Source organism: Dissoconium aciculare (genome assembly GCF_010015565.1).
Source record: "Dissoconium aciculare CBS 342.82 unplaced genomic scaffold K489scaffold_6, whole genome shotgun sequence".
Lineage (NCBI taxonomy): Eukaryota > Fungi > Ascomycota > Dothideomycetes > Mycosphaerellales > Dissoconiaceae > Dissoconium > Dissoconium aciculare.
The window spans coordinates 1,325,463-1,338,455 of NW_022984956.1; the positions used below are offsets into that span (position 1 = coordinate 1,325,463).

At 48.6% G+C, this 12,993-nt stretch overlaps 5 protein-coding genes across 5 annotated transcripts; 3 read left to right on the forward strand and 2 right to left on the reverse strand.

Moving 5' to 3' along the window:
* Window positions 1–430: 430 nt before the first annotated feature.
* Window positions 431–1,633, forward strand: K489DRAFT_410146 (ribosomal protein L5; the record flags this gene model as incomplete). Its single annotated transcript, XM_033607671.1, has 3 exons — window positions 431–693; window positions 761–1,447; window positions 1,510–1,633. The coding sequence occupies 3 exons, from the start codon at window positions 431–433 to the stop codon at window positions 1,631–1,633; spliced, it is 1,074 nt and encodes a 357-aa protein (XP_033460108.1).
* A 1,426-nt stretch (window positions 1,634–3,059) lies between these two features.
* K489DRAFT_304912 (uncharacterized protein) lies at window positions 3,060–3,935 on the reverse strand (the record flags this gene model as incomplete). Its single annotated transcript, XM_033600524.1, has 1 exon — window positions 3,060–3,935. A coding segment is annotated over one exon (876 nt), but the record flags the coding sequence as incomplete, so codon positions are not given.
* Window positions 3,936–6,364: 2,429 nt separating this feature from the next.
* K489DRAFT_319480 (phosphoribosylamine--glycine ligase) lies at window positions 6,365–7,764 on the forward strand (the record flags this gene model as incomplete). The annotated part of the gene is made up of 2 exons (XM_033601394.1): window positions 6,365–6,495; window positions 6,600–7,764. 2 exons carry the CDS (start codon window positions 6,365–6,367, stop codon window positions 7,762–7,764), a joined length of 1,296 nt encoding a protein of 431 aa, XP_033460110.1.
* Window positions 7,765–7,883: 119 nt separating this feature from the next.
* Window positions 7,884–9,380, reverse strand: K489DRAFT_410149 (tRNA a64-2'-o-ribosylphosphate transferase; the record flags this gene model as incomplete). Its single annotated transcript, XM_033607672.1, has 2 exons — window positions 7,884–8,922; window positions 9,025–9,380. The coding sequence occupies 2 exons, from the start codon at window positions 9,378–9,380 to the stop codon at window positions 7,884–7,886; spliced, it is 1,395 nt and encodes a 464-aa protein (XP_033460111.1).
* A 687-nt stretch (window positions 9,381–10,067) lies between these two features.
* Window positions 10,068–11,066, forward strand: K489DRAFT_224431 (uncharacterized protein). Its single transcript, XM_033599759.1, has 3 exons — window positions 10,068–10,319; window positions 10,380–10,927; window positions 11,000–11,066. The coding sequence occupies exons 1-3, from the start codon at window positions 10,170–10,172 to the stop codon at window positions 11,001–11,003; spliced, it is 702 nt and encodes a 233-aa protein (XP_033460112.1). The 5' UTR covers window positions 10,068–10,169; the 3' UTR covers window positions 11,004–11,066.
* Window positions 11,067–12,993: the final 1,927 nt, after the last annotated feature.

A 12,993-nucleotide genomic window follows, 5' to 3' on the forward strand; every position in this document is an offset into this window, starting at 1 on the left:
ATCGGGGTAGACGATGACATACACATTACACACATCGTCACCTTTCCAGTGCCTCCCAAGATTACACCGCCGAACAATATTTTAGAGCAAAAGGGAGCAAATTTCACACTGTTGTGCACAGTTGTGTGGCATTGGCGAGAATCTTTAAATTGTCTAAGTTTGCGCACATGCCCTCAACGACCCCATAGCCTGTTCACAAGTGCGAGAACAATTGACCATTGGCACTGGCATTGCGAGACGCCGTGGTTTGTAGTAGAGTCCATTATGTTGTTACCACTCCACAAATGTATGCTGGAGGTGGAGGAATTGGGACTCGGAGGTTTTAACCGCTTTGGGGCTATTTCTCCTCCCATGTCCATCCATCAATGAATTAATTCCACTGTCACCAACAGACGGGTCGGTATTGCTCACAGCCAAAACAGTCCGCATCATGGCACTACAAGAGGTGACCAACGCCTTCATCAAGCGGCTACGTCTATCAGAACGACCAATTGGGACAGCATGTCGGCGACAATGCATTCAACATCGATGCTTTGCCGATGCAGCACCGAAAGTGGAGGAGACCCAACCTGAAGTCAAGGATCTCGAGCACCTTTCATTCATCGAGTCGCCACGCCCAGATGAGGCGACGATCGCGAGCTTCGATCCTGTAGCGAATGCCAAAAAGCGAGGAACACAATTGCCTGCGAGCAGGTAAGCGATCTCCCTCTGACGAGCGAGGTCTAGCCAACTTTCAGTGCGACTGACACTATCTCGAAAGATATTCCTACCGTCCGCCGAGATACTATCGAGGTCCATTGCATCCGCACCAACCGCCACCCGTTACCGATCCAGCATCTCGTGTCTTCGTGCCAGGACCTTTCTCCCTTCCGCGTCTAGAGCAAACATACGAATCTACTATTGCTCCGGATTACATGACCCTCGCATACGCCCACTATCCACCCGGCACGGAGCCTCACAAAAAGGGCGCTCGGCTACGATCATGGACCGGCGACTCGCCTTATTTCAAAAATAGACCACTTCGAGGACCTCGTGGTGGTGATGCATTGCGTTTGTTGAGAAAGCGGGTGACATTCCGCAATATCCCTCGGCTATCGCGAGTGACGGTACACACCTACGTCAAGGGCGCTATGGAAAACAGCTCGCATCTGCACGCTGCTGGTATCGTGCTGCAATCCATCACCAACATCCGCGCCACGCCTCATCGCACCACCAAGACCAACGCCATGTTCGGAGTCAAGGCCGGCAAGAACTTGAGTGTCACCTGCGAGTTGCGGGGCGAGGACATGTACCATTTCCTGAGCAAGGTAGTGGACGTGGTGCTGCCGAAGATCAAGGATTGGAAGGGAGTGGCAGGCACCACGGGTGACGGCTCTGGCAATTTGGCCTTCGGTCTCACTCCCGAGGAGGTTGCACTCTTCCCGGAGATTGAAATCAATTACGACATGTGAGTATCATTACTGCCGGTTCGCTCTCTAAATTACCAACGGCAGCTGACCCATCTTGCAGGTATCCTCCAAAGCACATACCGGGTCTGCATATCGTGATCCACACGACTGCAACACAGGACCGTGACGCACGGTTATTGCTCATGGGAATCGGTCTTCCGTTCTACGGCAAGCTGATAAACTAGTTCGCCACATGTGCTTTTCGATTCGGAATCATGTATACCACCCCTTTATTTGTACTCCATGCCATGATTTTCAATTCTTCTTTGACAGAACGCGTTGCTCGAAAAGGATCCTTTCCCTATAGATCACACAATTCGATTGCCAAGTAAGTCGCGAGTACTATTGAGTGAGGAAAGGAGTTGCTCACTTGGGACAGCCTCCGACTTCATCTCATGATCGCACTTTGTCAGGATACTCCATGACACACATCTAAATGGAAAGTAATGCTGCTAGACTGTGCTATATGCGAGCTAATCTCCTCGCCGTGCACCCTGTTATGTACGTAGAGCTCACCAATGAATACATAGGACCTGTTACAGCGAGAGACGCCCCCACGCATGTAGCCACCAGAACAGTTCTCAACACAACCTGGTTCTTGAGGTCAAATTTATGCAGGCGCGCAGAGCTCTGCATGAAAGAATCTGTGTGAGTGCACTCACGGGAGTAGACGGAACTCAGCACAGGAAGGATGGGAAATCATTTAGACGGTGAATTTGAGATGTTTTTCATGGTATCGTCTCTCATGGTGTTCGTAGAAAGGCTATAAAATCTCCACGCTCACATAATCACACAACGCTCGTCTGCATCCCGGACTGAGGGAGCACCCGGCGCACCGTTAATGGGTCGGTGGTGACCATGTGCTCCTGTAGGTCCGTGCGGCCCTTGTCCCTGACTACTGTATCGTCTCCCACCCCCGGCAGCATTGTTCTGCTGTTGATGTGCCAAGGCGTCATACGCGTCAAGTGCGGAAGAACTTCCAGGTCGATAGGGACGGTCCGAAGCTGCCTGTTCGTAGGATGGTAGTACTTCTTCTCCGTTACTTTCTTCTGTTGGACGAGAGACGGCTGGGCGCTCGTTGCCCCAAGTAGACCGGGCTGGCCTACGTCCGCTCTGGGCTCGATTGGGACGCGGTGGAAGCGGGGCTGGAAGAGGTGTTTGGGCAGTACTATTTCGATTGTTGTTATTGGTTGTAGAGGCTTCATTGCCGTTCCGGCGCGGTGGCATCGCCGGCGGATTCTCTCCCTCGCCTTCCCCTGACAAGAGCTGCTCTGTCAATTCTTGTTCATGCCGTCGTCGTTCCTCGTCCCGTCGGTGCCGATCCTCTTCCTCTTCTTGTAACTGAAGTGCAAGGGCAAGATCGTGATCTTCTTGTTCAGCGGCTCTACGTTGAGCATCAAGGTTGGCATCCGCATTCGGTGGAGCATTAGCGACTGTTGATAGTGATGAGGCTCCATTGCCGAAAGACTGCGACGGTGGAGCTGCATGAGATGGTTCATCAAACATCATGAGATCTTGGGGATCACTCTGTGCGTGAGCGTCACCGCTTGTGGCACTTCCTGACGTGTTGCCGTGTTCCAGTCTGGTGTCTCCGCTATGGCTCACTGTGCGGAAGTCTCCACTGAACAGTTCACTGGCTGCGCCATTCACGTCCACAAGACTTTCCCACACAATCTCTTCGTGTGAGCTATAACCTGCATCTGTGACAAGTGTCATCAAGGCACCACGCGTTGGCTCCTTGTATAACGTGCTGAAGTGATCGTTACGGAATAGTATGGCGACTTGTCCTGGTTTGAGACTTTGTTCGACAGCTTGTAAGCCGTGATCGGTTAATTGTGTGGGCCATGTGACGAAGAAATTCTTCATCGTGTGAATATCCTGGAGTAGCTGCTGTTCTGTTTGCGGCAATCCCTCAGCTTGCAGCTTATCTTCCAGTTCAGATTGCAAAAATTGTATGTTCTGCGCGTCTTCAAAAGTAAGTGCACTTCGTTCGAATGCTGCATATGCGAGCGAGTGTTTCGGAGGGAGCCAGCCGTGGATGAGAGGAATGTTGAAAGTACTGTAGAGGCGCATTTCTTTGGTCTCTTCAAAGCAGCCCGCAGTATCCTCGCGCACCCCAGCAGGAATGATGAAGCTTGGGTTGACATTCATACCGGTATGAAGCGCACGAAGAAAGGCGTAGAGCTCGCTGACATCCGGTAGTCGGATTGCGGTATCACCTCTGCGCCCCGACATGAGTTCGTCGAACACGATGTCAAGCAGGAGGCCCAGACTGACTTGCTCACGGGTTCGCAAGGCTTCGACGAGTGCGGTGTCGAGATCCTGCGGCGTGCTCAACACTAGGGCATTAACCAAAGCAAGCAGCGGACAGGGACCGTTTGCGTTCTGCGTCAGCACCGGCGATTGACGCAGCCTAGAGTTTTGCATCCAGCTGACATGCTTGATCTGGTAATGCTCGTTGCGAACTTCTGGTTGCACGGCCGTAGGATTGTCATTCACGTTTTCCTCCCTAGCTTCGTTAGAGAACGCAGTAGTAGAAGTCGAGTGATCAATCAGAGGAGCTGTGCGTGAACTGGGAGGTGGACCTGGTGGCGGGAGGTATTGTGTCTCTGCTGTTGAGACTATAGGGCTAGGAGGTACACTGTGGCGCTGATCGGTTTGAAACGCCGCGGATTGGTCTTGTGTGGTCGCATGCTCAGGTTCGATGGGGGAGAATGCGCCACTTGATGGAGGTCGTTGAGAGTCCGGTATCGCCGGTGTTGCACACGAAGGGCCCGAGTTCGATCGCCACGGGTTTGTAGACGGAAAGGGCGGGGCAGATGGTGCCTGCTGCGATGAGATTGGTAGTAGAAGACCTGGAAAGTGCTCGGGAATACCAAGAGATTCGGCTGTCTCGAGAGGTACGAGAGGAACAGCAGGAGCGCGATTGTGGATGGAAAGGTTAGCAAAGTCATTGCTAGGTGTCGGTAACTCTACAGGAGCGACATTGCTGTCATGCGGATAAGGGACAGCGGTAGGAATACCTGCCGGAGGCGGAGGCGGCGGTGGACCAGGTGGCGGTGCCGGAGGAGCTTCCGACGGCGGCACTGGCGCAGCTTTTGCTTTGCCCGCTGCGGGGAGTAGTGATGGCGGAATGGGAGAGAGAGGCTCGCGCTGAGAATGAGTTGGAAAAATTAGATCGCTCCCTTCTGTATGGCTGGCGTCTTGCGATGTATTGTGTCTGTGGTAAGGGTTCTTCGAATCTTGCTGCCAGGGGTTTGCTAGAGGATCGTTCAGATGGTTCTGGGATTGAAGCGGAGGAGCAAGCGTGGGAGCTGCCACCGAGCCACCTGGTCTTAGACTTGCAGGTAAGTCTAACGAGGTGACTTCTCCTTTCGAAATTGCTTCTCCTCTTGTTTGTAATTCAGTCCCGGCACCGAGTGATTGCCGACTTGGCTTGATGTGCAGAGGTTGTGGAATATCTGCAGCGCGGGTCGGGTCTTCAATATCCTCTGCTTTCGCATCTTCGTCCTCATCTTCATCCTCGACAACAACATCGTCGAGATCTCCCAGAGTCACCCGCGAGTCGTCCGAGTCCCAAGTGCCATGCGAGGAGATATCAGAATCGCGCCGCGTTCGCTCGCGCGCCTCATTTATGTCGATCAGGTCGAAGTCATGTGAGCTGGCGATGTCATGATCCGCGTGGTGAGTATTGTCGGAGGTCGTTGAAACAAAGCTTTCTCCTGGAGCGGCGACGGGCGTCGTCGGATAAGGAAGAGGTTGCTGTGATTGTGGAGTAGCCGACGGTGCTTTCTGGCTTGTCGACCCCAGCGCTGGAGTAGCCACGGTCTCCGAGGGGACGGCTTTACGAGTCACCATCTTGCCTTCTTGGCTGTTCGATGCGATTAATCCGGTTGCGTGCCGGTACAAAGTCCCGAGTCCCTTCCAGATTGCGGCGCAGAGAAGGAGGAATGAAACGACGTCGGGTTGCGCCTGTACCTAAAAGCCCGCGGTGATGTGTGTAGTTTGGTCGCCGGCGATCAGCGTTGGGCGCTTATGTGTAGATGGCAAAGAGGCGGGTTCCGTCAAGCGAGTGTCGAGGGAATTTTTATTTTATTACGTTCAATGGCTGCCGAGAGATATGTGAGGGAGGGGACATATAGTACACAGATTCCGAGCACGAAGCAGTGAAAGGCGGCTGTGTGCAAGGCAGCAGCATTCCCAAGCCGAATTCACCGCCGGACGTTGGCGAGGAAGAGACAGAGAGAGGGGCCTAGGCAGTGCAATTAATCCTGTTGCGCTCGTTGCGTGCCACTGCGGATGGTCTTCGCCACTGGTGAGTCTAAGTAGGAGAAGCAGGAGCGAGTTTGATGTGGTGTTGAGTATTGCTATTATATGTGCTGAACATACCGGATCAGAGAGAGAGAGTGGTCAGCTCCGATTCCATCATGTGTCTACGTAATCCCGTCTGGGTGGTGCTGAGTCTTGACTGATAACTGATGACTGATGATGAGCCTTGTCGGAACGGAAGTAGGGTTCACCTCCTTCGTTTTGCTGCGACGTCACCGCTGTGGCTGTGTCTGTCTCTGTCGCTCCCTTTCTCTCGCCTCTTTCCCTCACTGCCTTGATTGAGACGTACGTCTTGTGCGCCACGGAATGATTTCTGGTATGTCCCTTCTCACTCGCCTAACTTTCGCATTCCGATGCACACACTTCCCTTCGTCTCTGTGATGAGGCGCAGGCGTAAGCCCATGAAATTCGCGGTCCCTCAGTAAAAGCAGCGAAATGGACTTGGACTAGCGCGCTGGGAAGAAATTCTATTCCACCTGGGCAGACGGCAATCGATAAGGATTTCTTCGCGGGGTCAACAATCATCGTTCGCTGCCATTGAAGGTCTACTACTATTATCACCGAGATATTTGTCGCAAAAAAGCAACATGTCGGCAACATCGCTACGCATCCTGCTGGTAGGCAATGGTGGCCGAGAGCACACTCTGGCCTGGAAGTTGGCTCAGAGTAGTCACGTTGAGCTCATCCATGTAGTTCCTGGCAACGGAGGCACGGCTGGGTAGGTAGAGTCGGTCGCTGATATACCGTCGTCCAGATGGATGGGGATATATTTGTTTCTCCAAGATCCGTCAAACACATCTAATCAGGGCCATTTCTCTACAGGGTTGCAAAATGCTCAAACATCACAAGCGTCTCGCCTGATGACTTTCCCGCGCTCGTCGAACATGCCAAAGCCAACAACCTCAACTTCCTCGTGCCAGGCCCTGAAGCACCACTAGTTGCCGGAATAGTTGACTACTTCAAGGAGCATGCGCCCGGAATCCGTTGCTTCGGACCCAGTGCATCTGCTGCTCGGATGGAAGGTAGCAAGACGTTTTCCAAAGATTTCATGAAAAAGTGGAACATTCCCACGGCCCGCTACGAAAACTTCAGTTCTTACGACGCCGCTCGCCAACATCTAGACCAGATTGATTACCGTGTCGTGATCAAGGCCGACGGCCTGGCTGCTGGTAAGGGTGTCATTCTCCCGATTTCCACCGAGGAGGCACAGACTGCCCTCAAGGAGATCATGCTCGACAAGGAATTTGGTGATGCTGGAAACAGTGTCGTTATTGAAGAATTCCTTGAAGGTGACGAGGTCAGCATCTTGTCTTTGTCAGACGGCCACGCAATCCTGTCGTTACCGCCGGCGCAAGATCACAAGCGAATCGGAGATGGTGACACCGGTCCAAACACTGGTGGTATGGGAACATATGCCCCAACGCCTGTTGCGACCCCCGAATTACTGGCTGAGCTCGACAAGACCGTCCTTCAGCCGACCATTCAGGGAATGCGAGAGAATGGTATGCGATTCGTCGGATGTCTCTTTACCGGCTTCATGCTCACCAAAGCCGGACCCCGTGTGCTTGAGTACAACGTCCGTTTCGGTGACCCCGAAACTCAATCATGTCTCGCCCTACTAGAGTCTGATCTGGCTGATCTTATGCTGGCATGTACAGACGGGAAATTGTCGAGCCGCTCTCTTGTCGTTCGACCCCTCAGCGCTTGTACCGTCGTCGTTGCAGCCGGCGGCTATCCTGGCTCATATGCCAAAGGCACGCCAATGGAGGTCGCTGATGTGAGCCAAAGCAACGGTGCCCATTATTTCCACGCTGGTACTGCTCTTCAACAAGATCAATTGAAGACAAGCGGCGGTCGTGTCATTGCCGCCACTGCGACAGGCGAGACACTCAGGGAAGCCGTGGATAAGGCTTACAAGGCCGTCGAGGGCATCCAATTCGAGGGAATGCAGTACCGAAAGGACATTGCTCATCGTGCTCTGAAGTGATCGCAATCCTTTTACTTGTGCAATTAGAATTCGCGATAAGGATAGGTATTCAAACGTTCATCGCCAATACGGTCTTTGCTTGAGGAACGGGAACGACAACCCGATGATTCGAGAATCCATTAATCGCTCATCAGAAATGCATTAACGCTTTGCAGGGTAGCTCTGCTTGGTTTGACGTGTGGCGCCGAGATCATTATCCAACTCAAACGATGTTTGATTATATCTTTGTTGATGCGCGGTGCTGCCTGATTAAGATCGAGGGAGCCCGTCTCCGTCCCGAAACGACACACAATGGCCAAAGCTATTCCAACCGCCAGATCCGTGCCGCTGGGACAAGTGACCAGAATTTTCTGAGGCGATGGCTCTATCTTGAAATTTCCCAGCTCAGATAGTTCCTCAATTCTAGATAGCTCGGTACGGAGTTGACGGCTCCCAAGTTTGCCTGTCGTGCACGGGAGACACAAGTATCGTTTCTTGAATTGCTTCGCTAAGGCGTCTTGTGGGCTCATGGTGCACGAAATGACGAGATCAAAGTCAGAGGCGTGAACATCAGCGGAGGCTTCGTCACCAAGCCACAGCATCTTTGTAGGCTTGATCAATACTGGCGGGTTGACCACACGGCTGTGAGGCGATTCTGCCATCACAGTGGCTACGAGCTCCGGAAGATCTTGCTCGGCACTATTCAAGAAGCGTTCACAATGAGTCCAGAAACTTGCAGCATCAAGCCCGAGACTCCATGTCTCGTGGTCATCCGCTGCGCCTTGGATGTAATTCAGATCAGTAGAGGCTTCCGTGCTGGTAAAATTTGAGGCTGTGCAGAGGACGATTGTGTTGTGTCTGCTGCGATCGCACCCGTCGGAGCTTGTGATATCTCCTGGCCTCTGCCACACACATCTCATGGGCCGCTCCTGTAGTTGAGCTCGCAGTGCAACAATGTCAAGCTCGAGCGTTCCGAGTTGAGTAAGGAAGCCGTCGATACGTAGATCAATCTGCTGCGCCTCGGAAGCGGAAACGACATTTCCTGGAACTTGTAGACTGTGGAAGTCACGCTCATCCGGAAACAATAGACGATTCAAAGTCGTCGCCCATATCGGAACCGTTTTCGAGAGTGCATCGGGCATGCTCTTCCCTTTGCGGGTGGAATCAACTATGATGCAACTGCTCCAGGAATATGTCGAAACATTTTAGCTGTGAAGGAGGAAAGAGAAATCTACAGGATCGATACATATCGTATTGATCCCAATGATCATCTGGACTTACCCTCCATGTTGGCCAATCAGATCGAGTACCTGCAAATTCAAGCGGCGGAGGCTGAATGACCACTGGCCAAAATGCCCATCCGTGGACTTGAAATAGGCACTGCCTTTCTTGGAATGGGCGAATCCTACAGATGCATCTTGTGGGATGTACCAGCTACCGCACCTTTCGTTCGCTACAAGAGGTAGATTGTAGGCGTCTGCAACGCTCTGTACAAATGTGGCGTCAGAATATATCGACCGCAAACGTTTCCCGACGGATTGATGGTTCCGTTTCAATTCGCCCAAAGCATTTTTCAATGCGAATGACGCCGAAGAGAATATGAGATCCGATTCTCCCAGCACCTTCTTCGACGACATGGGTGCAAACTCTAAACTGAGCAGAGAAACTTGATGTGAAATCAATGCAATGCCGGGTATCTCGAGTCTTTTATTTGCCCTGTGATTAGGCTGGAGTATCGACGACGGGATTCCCCGCGCTGCTGATGATGTCGATGGCCAGCGCTTTGAACTAGCACATTTTCTATGACAGTCCTCCATCCAAAATGGTGTCCCATTTATTCTGCTATCTCGACATTAATTCACAAAATGAGTGCTCTGGACCGATCTGAAACCAACGATGAGTGTTCCAAGCGATTCTGCGCCTCGTTATTATTTTTAGAACTGCACCTGAACATGAAACCGAGGTCGAAGTGAAATTTGAGCCGCTGTGCCGCAAATCCGTCGATGCTCTCCGTGGCGCGTCTTCTCACAATTTGCAGGTGTTACCCATGCACAAGTCTCATCAGCCGAGAACAGGCATCACGCTCTGCCCGACTGTTGCTATTGTTATCTAATGCCAGGACACAGCCATGAACGTCCACGAAGCCAAACCTCACCCGGGCGAAGTTTCGTTCGTCCTTTAAGCGGCAACAGCAACCAACCACTGGCCGCCTTCGCGCCCATGTATCTATCTTCAAAGCGGCACAGTGCTCATCATAAGCATTTATGACGTGAGAGAATGCCCGTTCTCCAGGCATTCTTTCCAGACATCGCTCATCGTAGATCGGGGCACCTCTCGCAACGCCTCTGCTTCACAACCGAACATCATCTCGTCTTTCAATTTGGTCGGAGAACAAGCTCATATCGTGCTTGGGTTTCCAACTCAACATGCGCATCCCGCAGAACAAGGAGCAACGGCTCAAGGCCGGCCTGCATATGATTCAGGCGCTCTTCATTTTCATCACTGCATGTCTTACGTTATCGATCTACACGACCGAAGGCTCTACCGGCGGTGAGATCGGGTTTTGCTTCACCATGGTATGATCGCATCACATATGACATCCCAGTAGCCCCTCTTTGAACTAAGTCGTACAACAGTGTTTCCTGTCCGTCCCAGCATTGATATACCAGGTCATGGTTCCCATGTGGACTCGAGCATGGCGCTTCGCAAGCGTATATGCCTACGCTATCATCGACATCCTTTTCACCGTGCTGTGGTTCTCCGCATCAGTGGCAGTGGGCTACTGGAATTCGCGCAGCATATTCTTTTCCAAGGACAAGGACAGCAACATTCGCGCTTGTACGGGAGGAAGTGCTACCAGATGTGGCGTCAGCAAGGCTGTGGACGGCTTCAGTCTCATGATAGCCTTCTTGTTCTGCTTTACTGCCATGTTGGCATATCGGTCTGTTCGCAACTTTCAGCAGACTGGTCTCCTGCCACAATCGACGGTCGTCCCGCCGAAAGCCCCTGATGGCATGGATGCCAGGAGCGATCCCTGGTCATCGAGGACGGAAGAGGTCGATTTAGGATCTAATGAGCACAACAAGCACGGAGATAACAACGATGTTGGATTGCAGTCTCTCCATAATGAGGAGCATGGGAATACCGAGGAAGGGCCTAAGCAGAGTCTTCTATCGAATACTAAGTAAGGCAATCGTAAACAGACTTTAGTCGTCTCGTACTCTGCTCTATAGACTAATTTTCTCTTGAAATATAGCTAGAGAGATTTAATAATAGTTCTCTTCTAAATCTTGTAATTACCTTTTAACTAAATTTAAAAAAGTACTATAGTCTTAAGAAAACTAGTATACTTATAAGTTGAGAATATAACCCTCGAAATTTATTATCCTCTTTAGAAAAAAGTTTAATTATATTGAACTTTAACTTTATCCTCTTAATCTATTTATCTATTCTCTCTTCGCCCTACTAATAAGTCTAAAACTATATAGAATAATAGCTAGTTATAAGGCTTCTAAAGGCTTAGAATTTTATAATATTTGCCTATCTGTTTATTCTATTTTAACTCTAATACAAGAGTCTAAGACTATATAGAGCGTTAATTACTTATAGAACTACTAAACGTTTTATATATTTACTAACTCGTTTTATCTATATAGAAAAAAATTCTTACTCTAGATTGTATTTATTCTTTTTCTAGCTTATAGCCTTTTTAGAGTAACTAATACCTTAAGCTCTATTACTTTCTTCTAATAGATTCTTACTTTTAGAGAGATTCTTTCTAATTTAGTTTAATAGGTCTTTTAAAAGTCCTAACTAACGTAAATAATTATCGAGCCGGCTATATTATCGAGCCGGCTACTTTTCCTTAGTATTATAAATAATATCTTTCCTTTATAATATCTTAATAATAAGATATATTATTAGATAATTAAGAAGGTAGAATCGAGCTTACTATTAATACCTATAGATCTAGTTATTTTCGGAGCTAACGAAGCGTAGCTATAGCTTTTAATATCTATTATTAGAAACTCTCTACTAGACTTATAGGAACTAGCTCTTACGCGACTATAGTACTAAATCGTTAGAACCTAACGCTAATAGAAGAGGGGATGCTTAAGTAATATATCCTTAACCTTAATTTGCGAGGATTTGCGCCCCTACTCTCTAAAGTAAAAGATATAACTAATAAACTACTAGCTATATAAGGAGAAGGGCTAGTCGGTAAATACTAGCCTAAGAGGTTTGTTATACGTTTAGAGAGGCTAAAGATAGTATTTAGTTGAGTAAAGGATCGTTAGAGAGTCCTTTAAGAAGACTTAGAGGTTATTAACGCGTAGTTAAAGCTAGTTATAGATATAAAAGCTAATTTTAGTATCTATAATAATAATATTTATAACTTTAATAAAATAGGCTTCTAGATAGGTATTATTAGAATAATAAAAGTTATTATAGGTTTAGATAGACGAAAAAGACTAATACTAATTTAACTAGGTAATCGCGAATAGGTAATAGTAATATAGAGTATTTACGCCGTAGACTATATAATCCTACCCTTTATTATCTATAAAGGGCGCGTCTATATTTCTACGTAGTATAGAGAGGCTAATATACCTTTAGATTAGAGGATCTTAGTCTCTAAGAATAGCTAGACTAATAACGACCTTAGTTTAGAGTAGTTAAAGTATTTTAATACGTATATAAAGACGCGTTAAGTAGTAGGGTATAGGCTACTTATTCTCGACGGCTATAAGAGCTATTTAAACTAAGGTTTTAAGGACTATTACCTCGAGAATAAGATTCTTACCTTATATATACCTTTATATTTATCTTATATCCTTAAACCTCTCGACGTAGTATATTTCTTACCGCTAAAGAGTAAATACTCTAAGCGTATTAGAGGCTTAGTACGGAATCGCGTCTTCTATATTAATAAAGAGAACTTCCTTCTAGCTTTTAAGGACGCGTTTTTCGACGTATTTATAAAAGAGAACTATTAAAAGGCCTTTAAGGTAATAGTAATAGTCTATATAGATACGTAAATAGTTATTAATTGTCTTAATCTACGTTTATATACCCCTCCTTAATAGCTATTACTAGAAGTAGTATAGGAGTCCCGAGTACTAAGTAATTCGTATAAATTTAGATCTTAATTATAGCTAATTAGTAGTACTTTCCTTAGATCTCTACCTAAAGCTAAGGAAGGGTTCTTATAGTTAGTTTAAGGTACTAAGTTAATACTCTATTAGAACG

Excerpts from the sequence above, each read along its gene's own strand:
- K489DRAFT_224431 (XM_033599759.1), top strand. The coding sequence starts at position 10,170 with ATGCGCATCCCGCAGAACAAGGAGCAACGGCTCAAGGCCGGCCTGCAT. Across the intron at positions 10,320-10,379 it reads TCGGGTTTTGCTTCACCATG|TGTTTCCTGTCCGTCCCAGC; the intron begins GTATGATCGCAT and ends GTCGTACAACAG.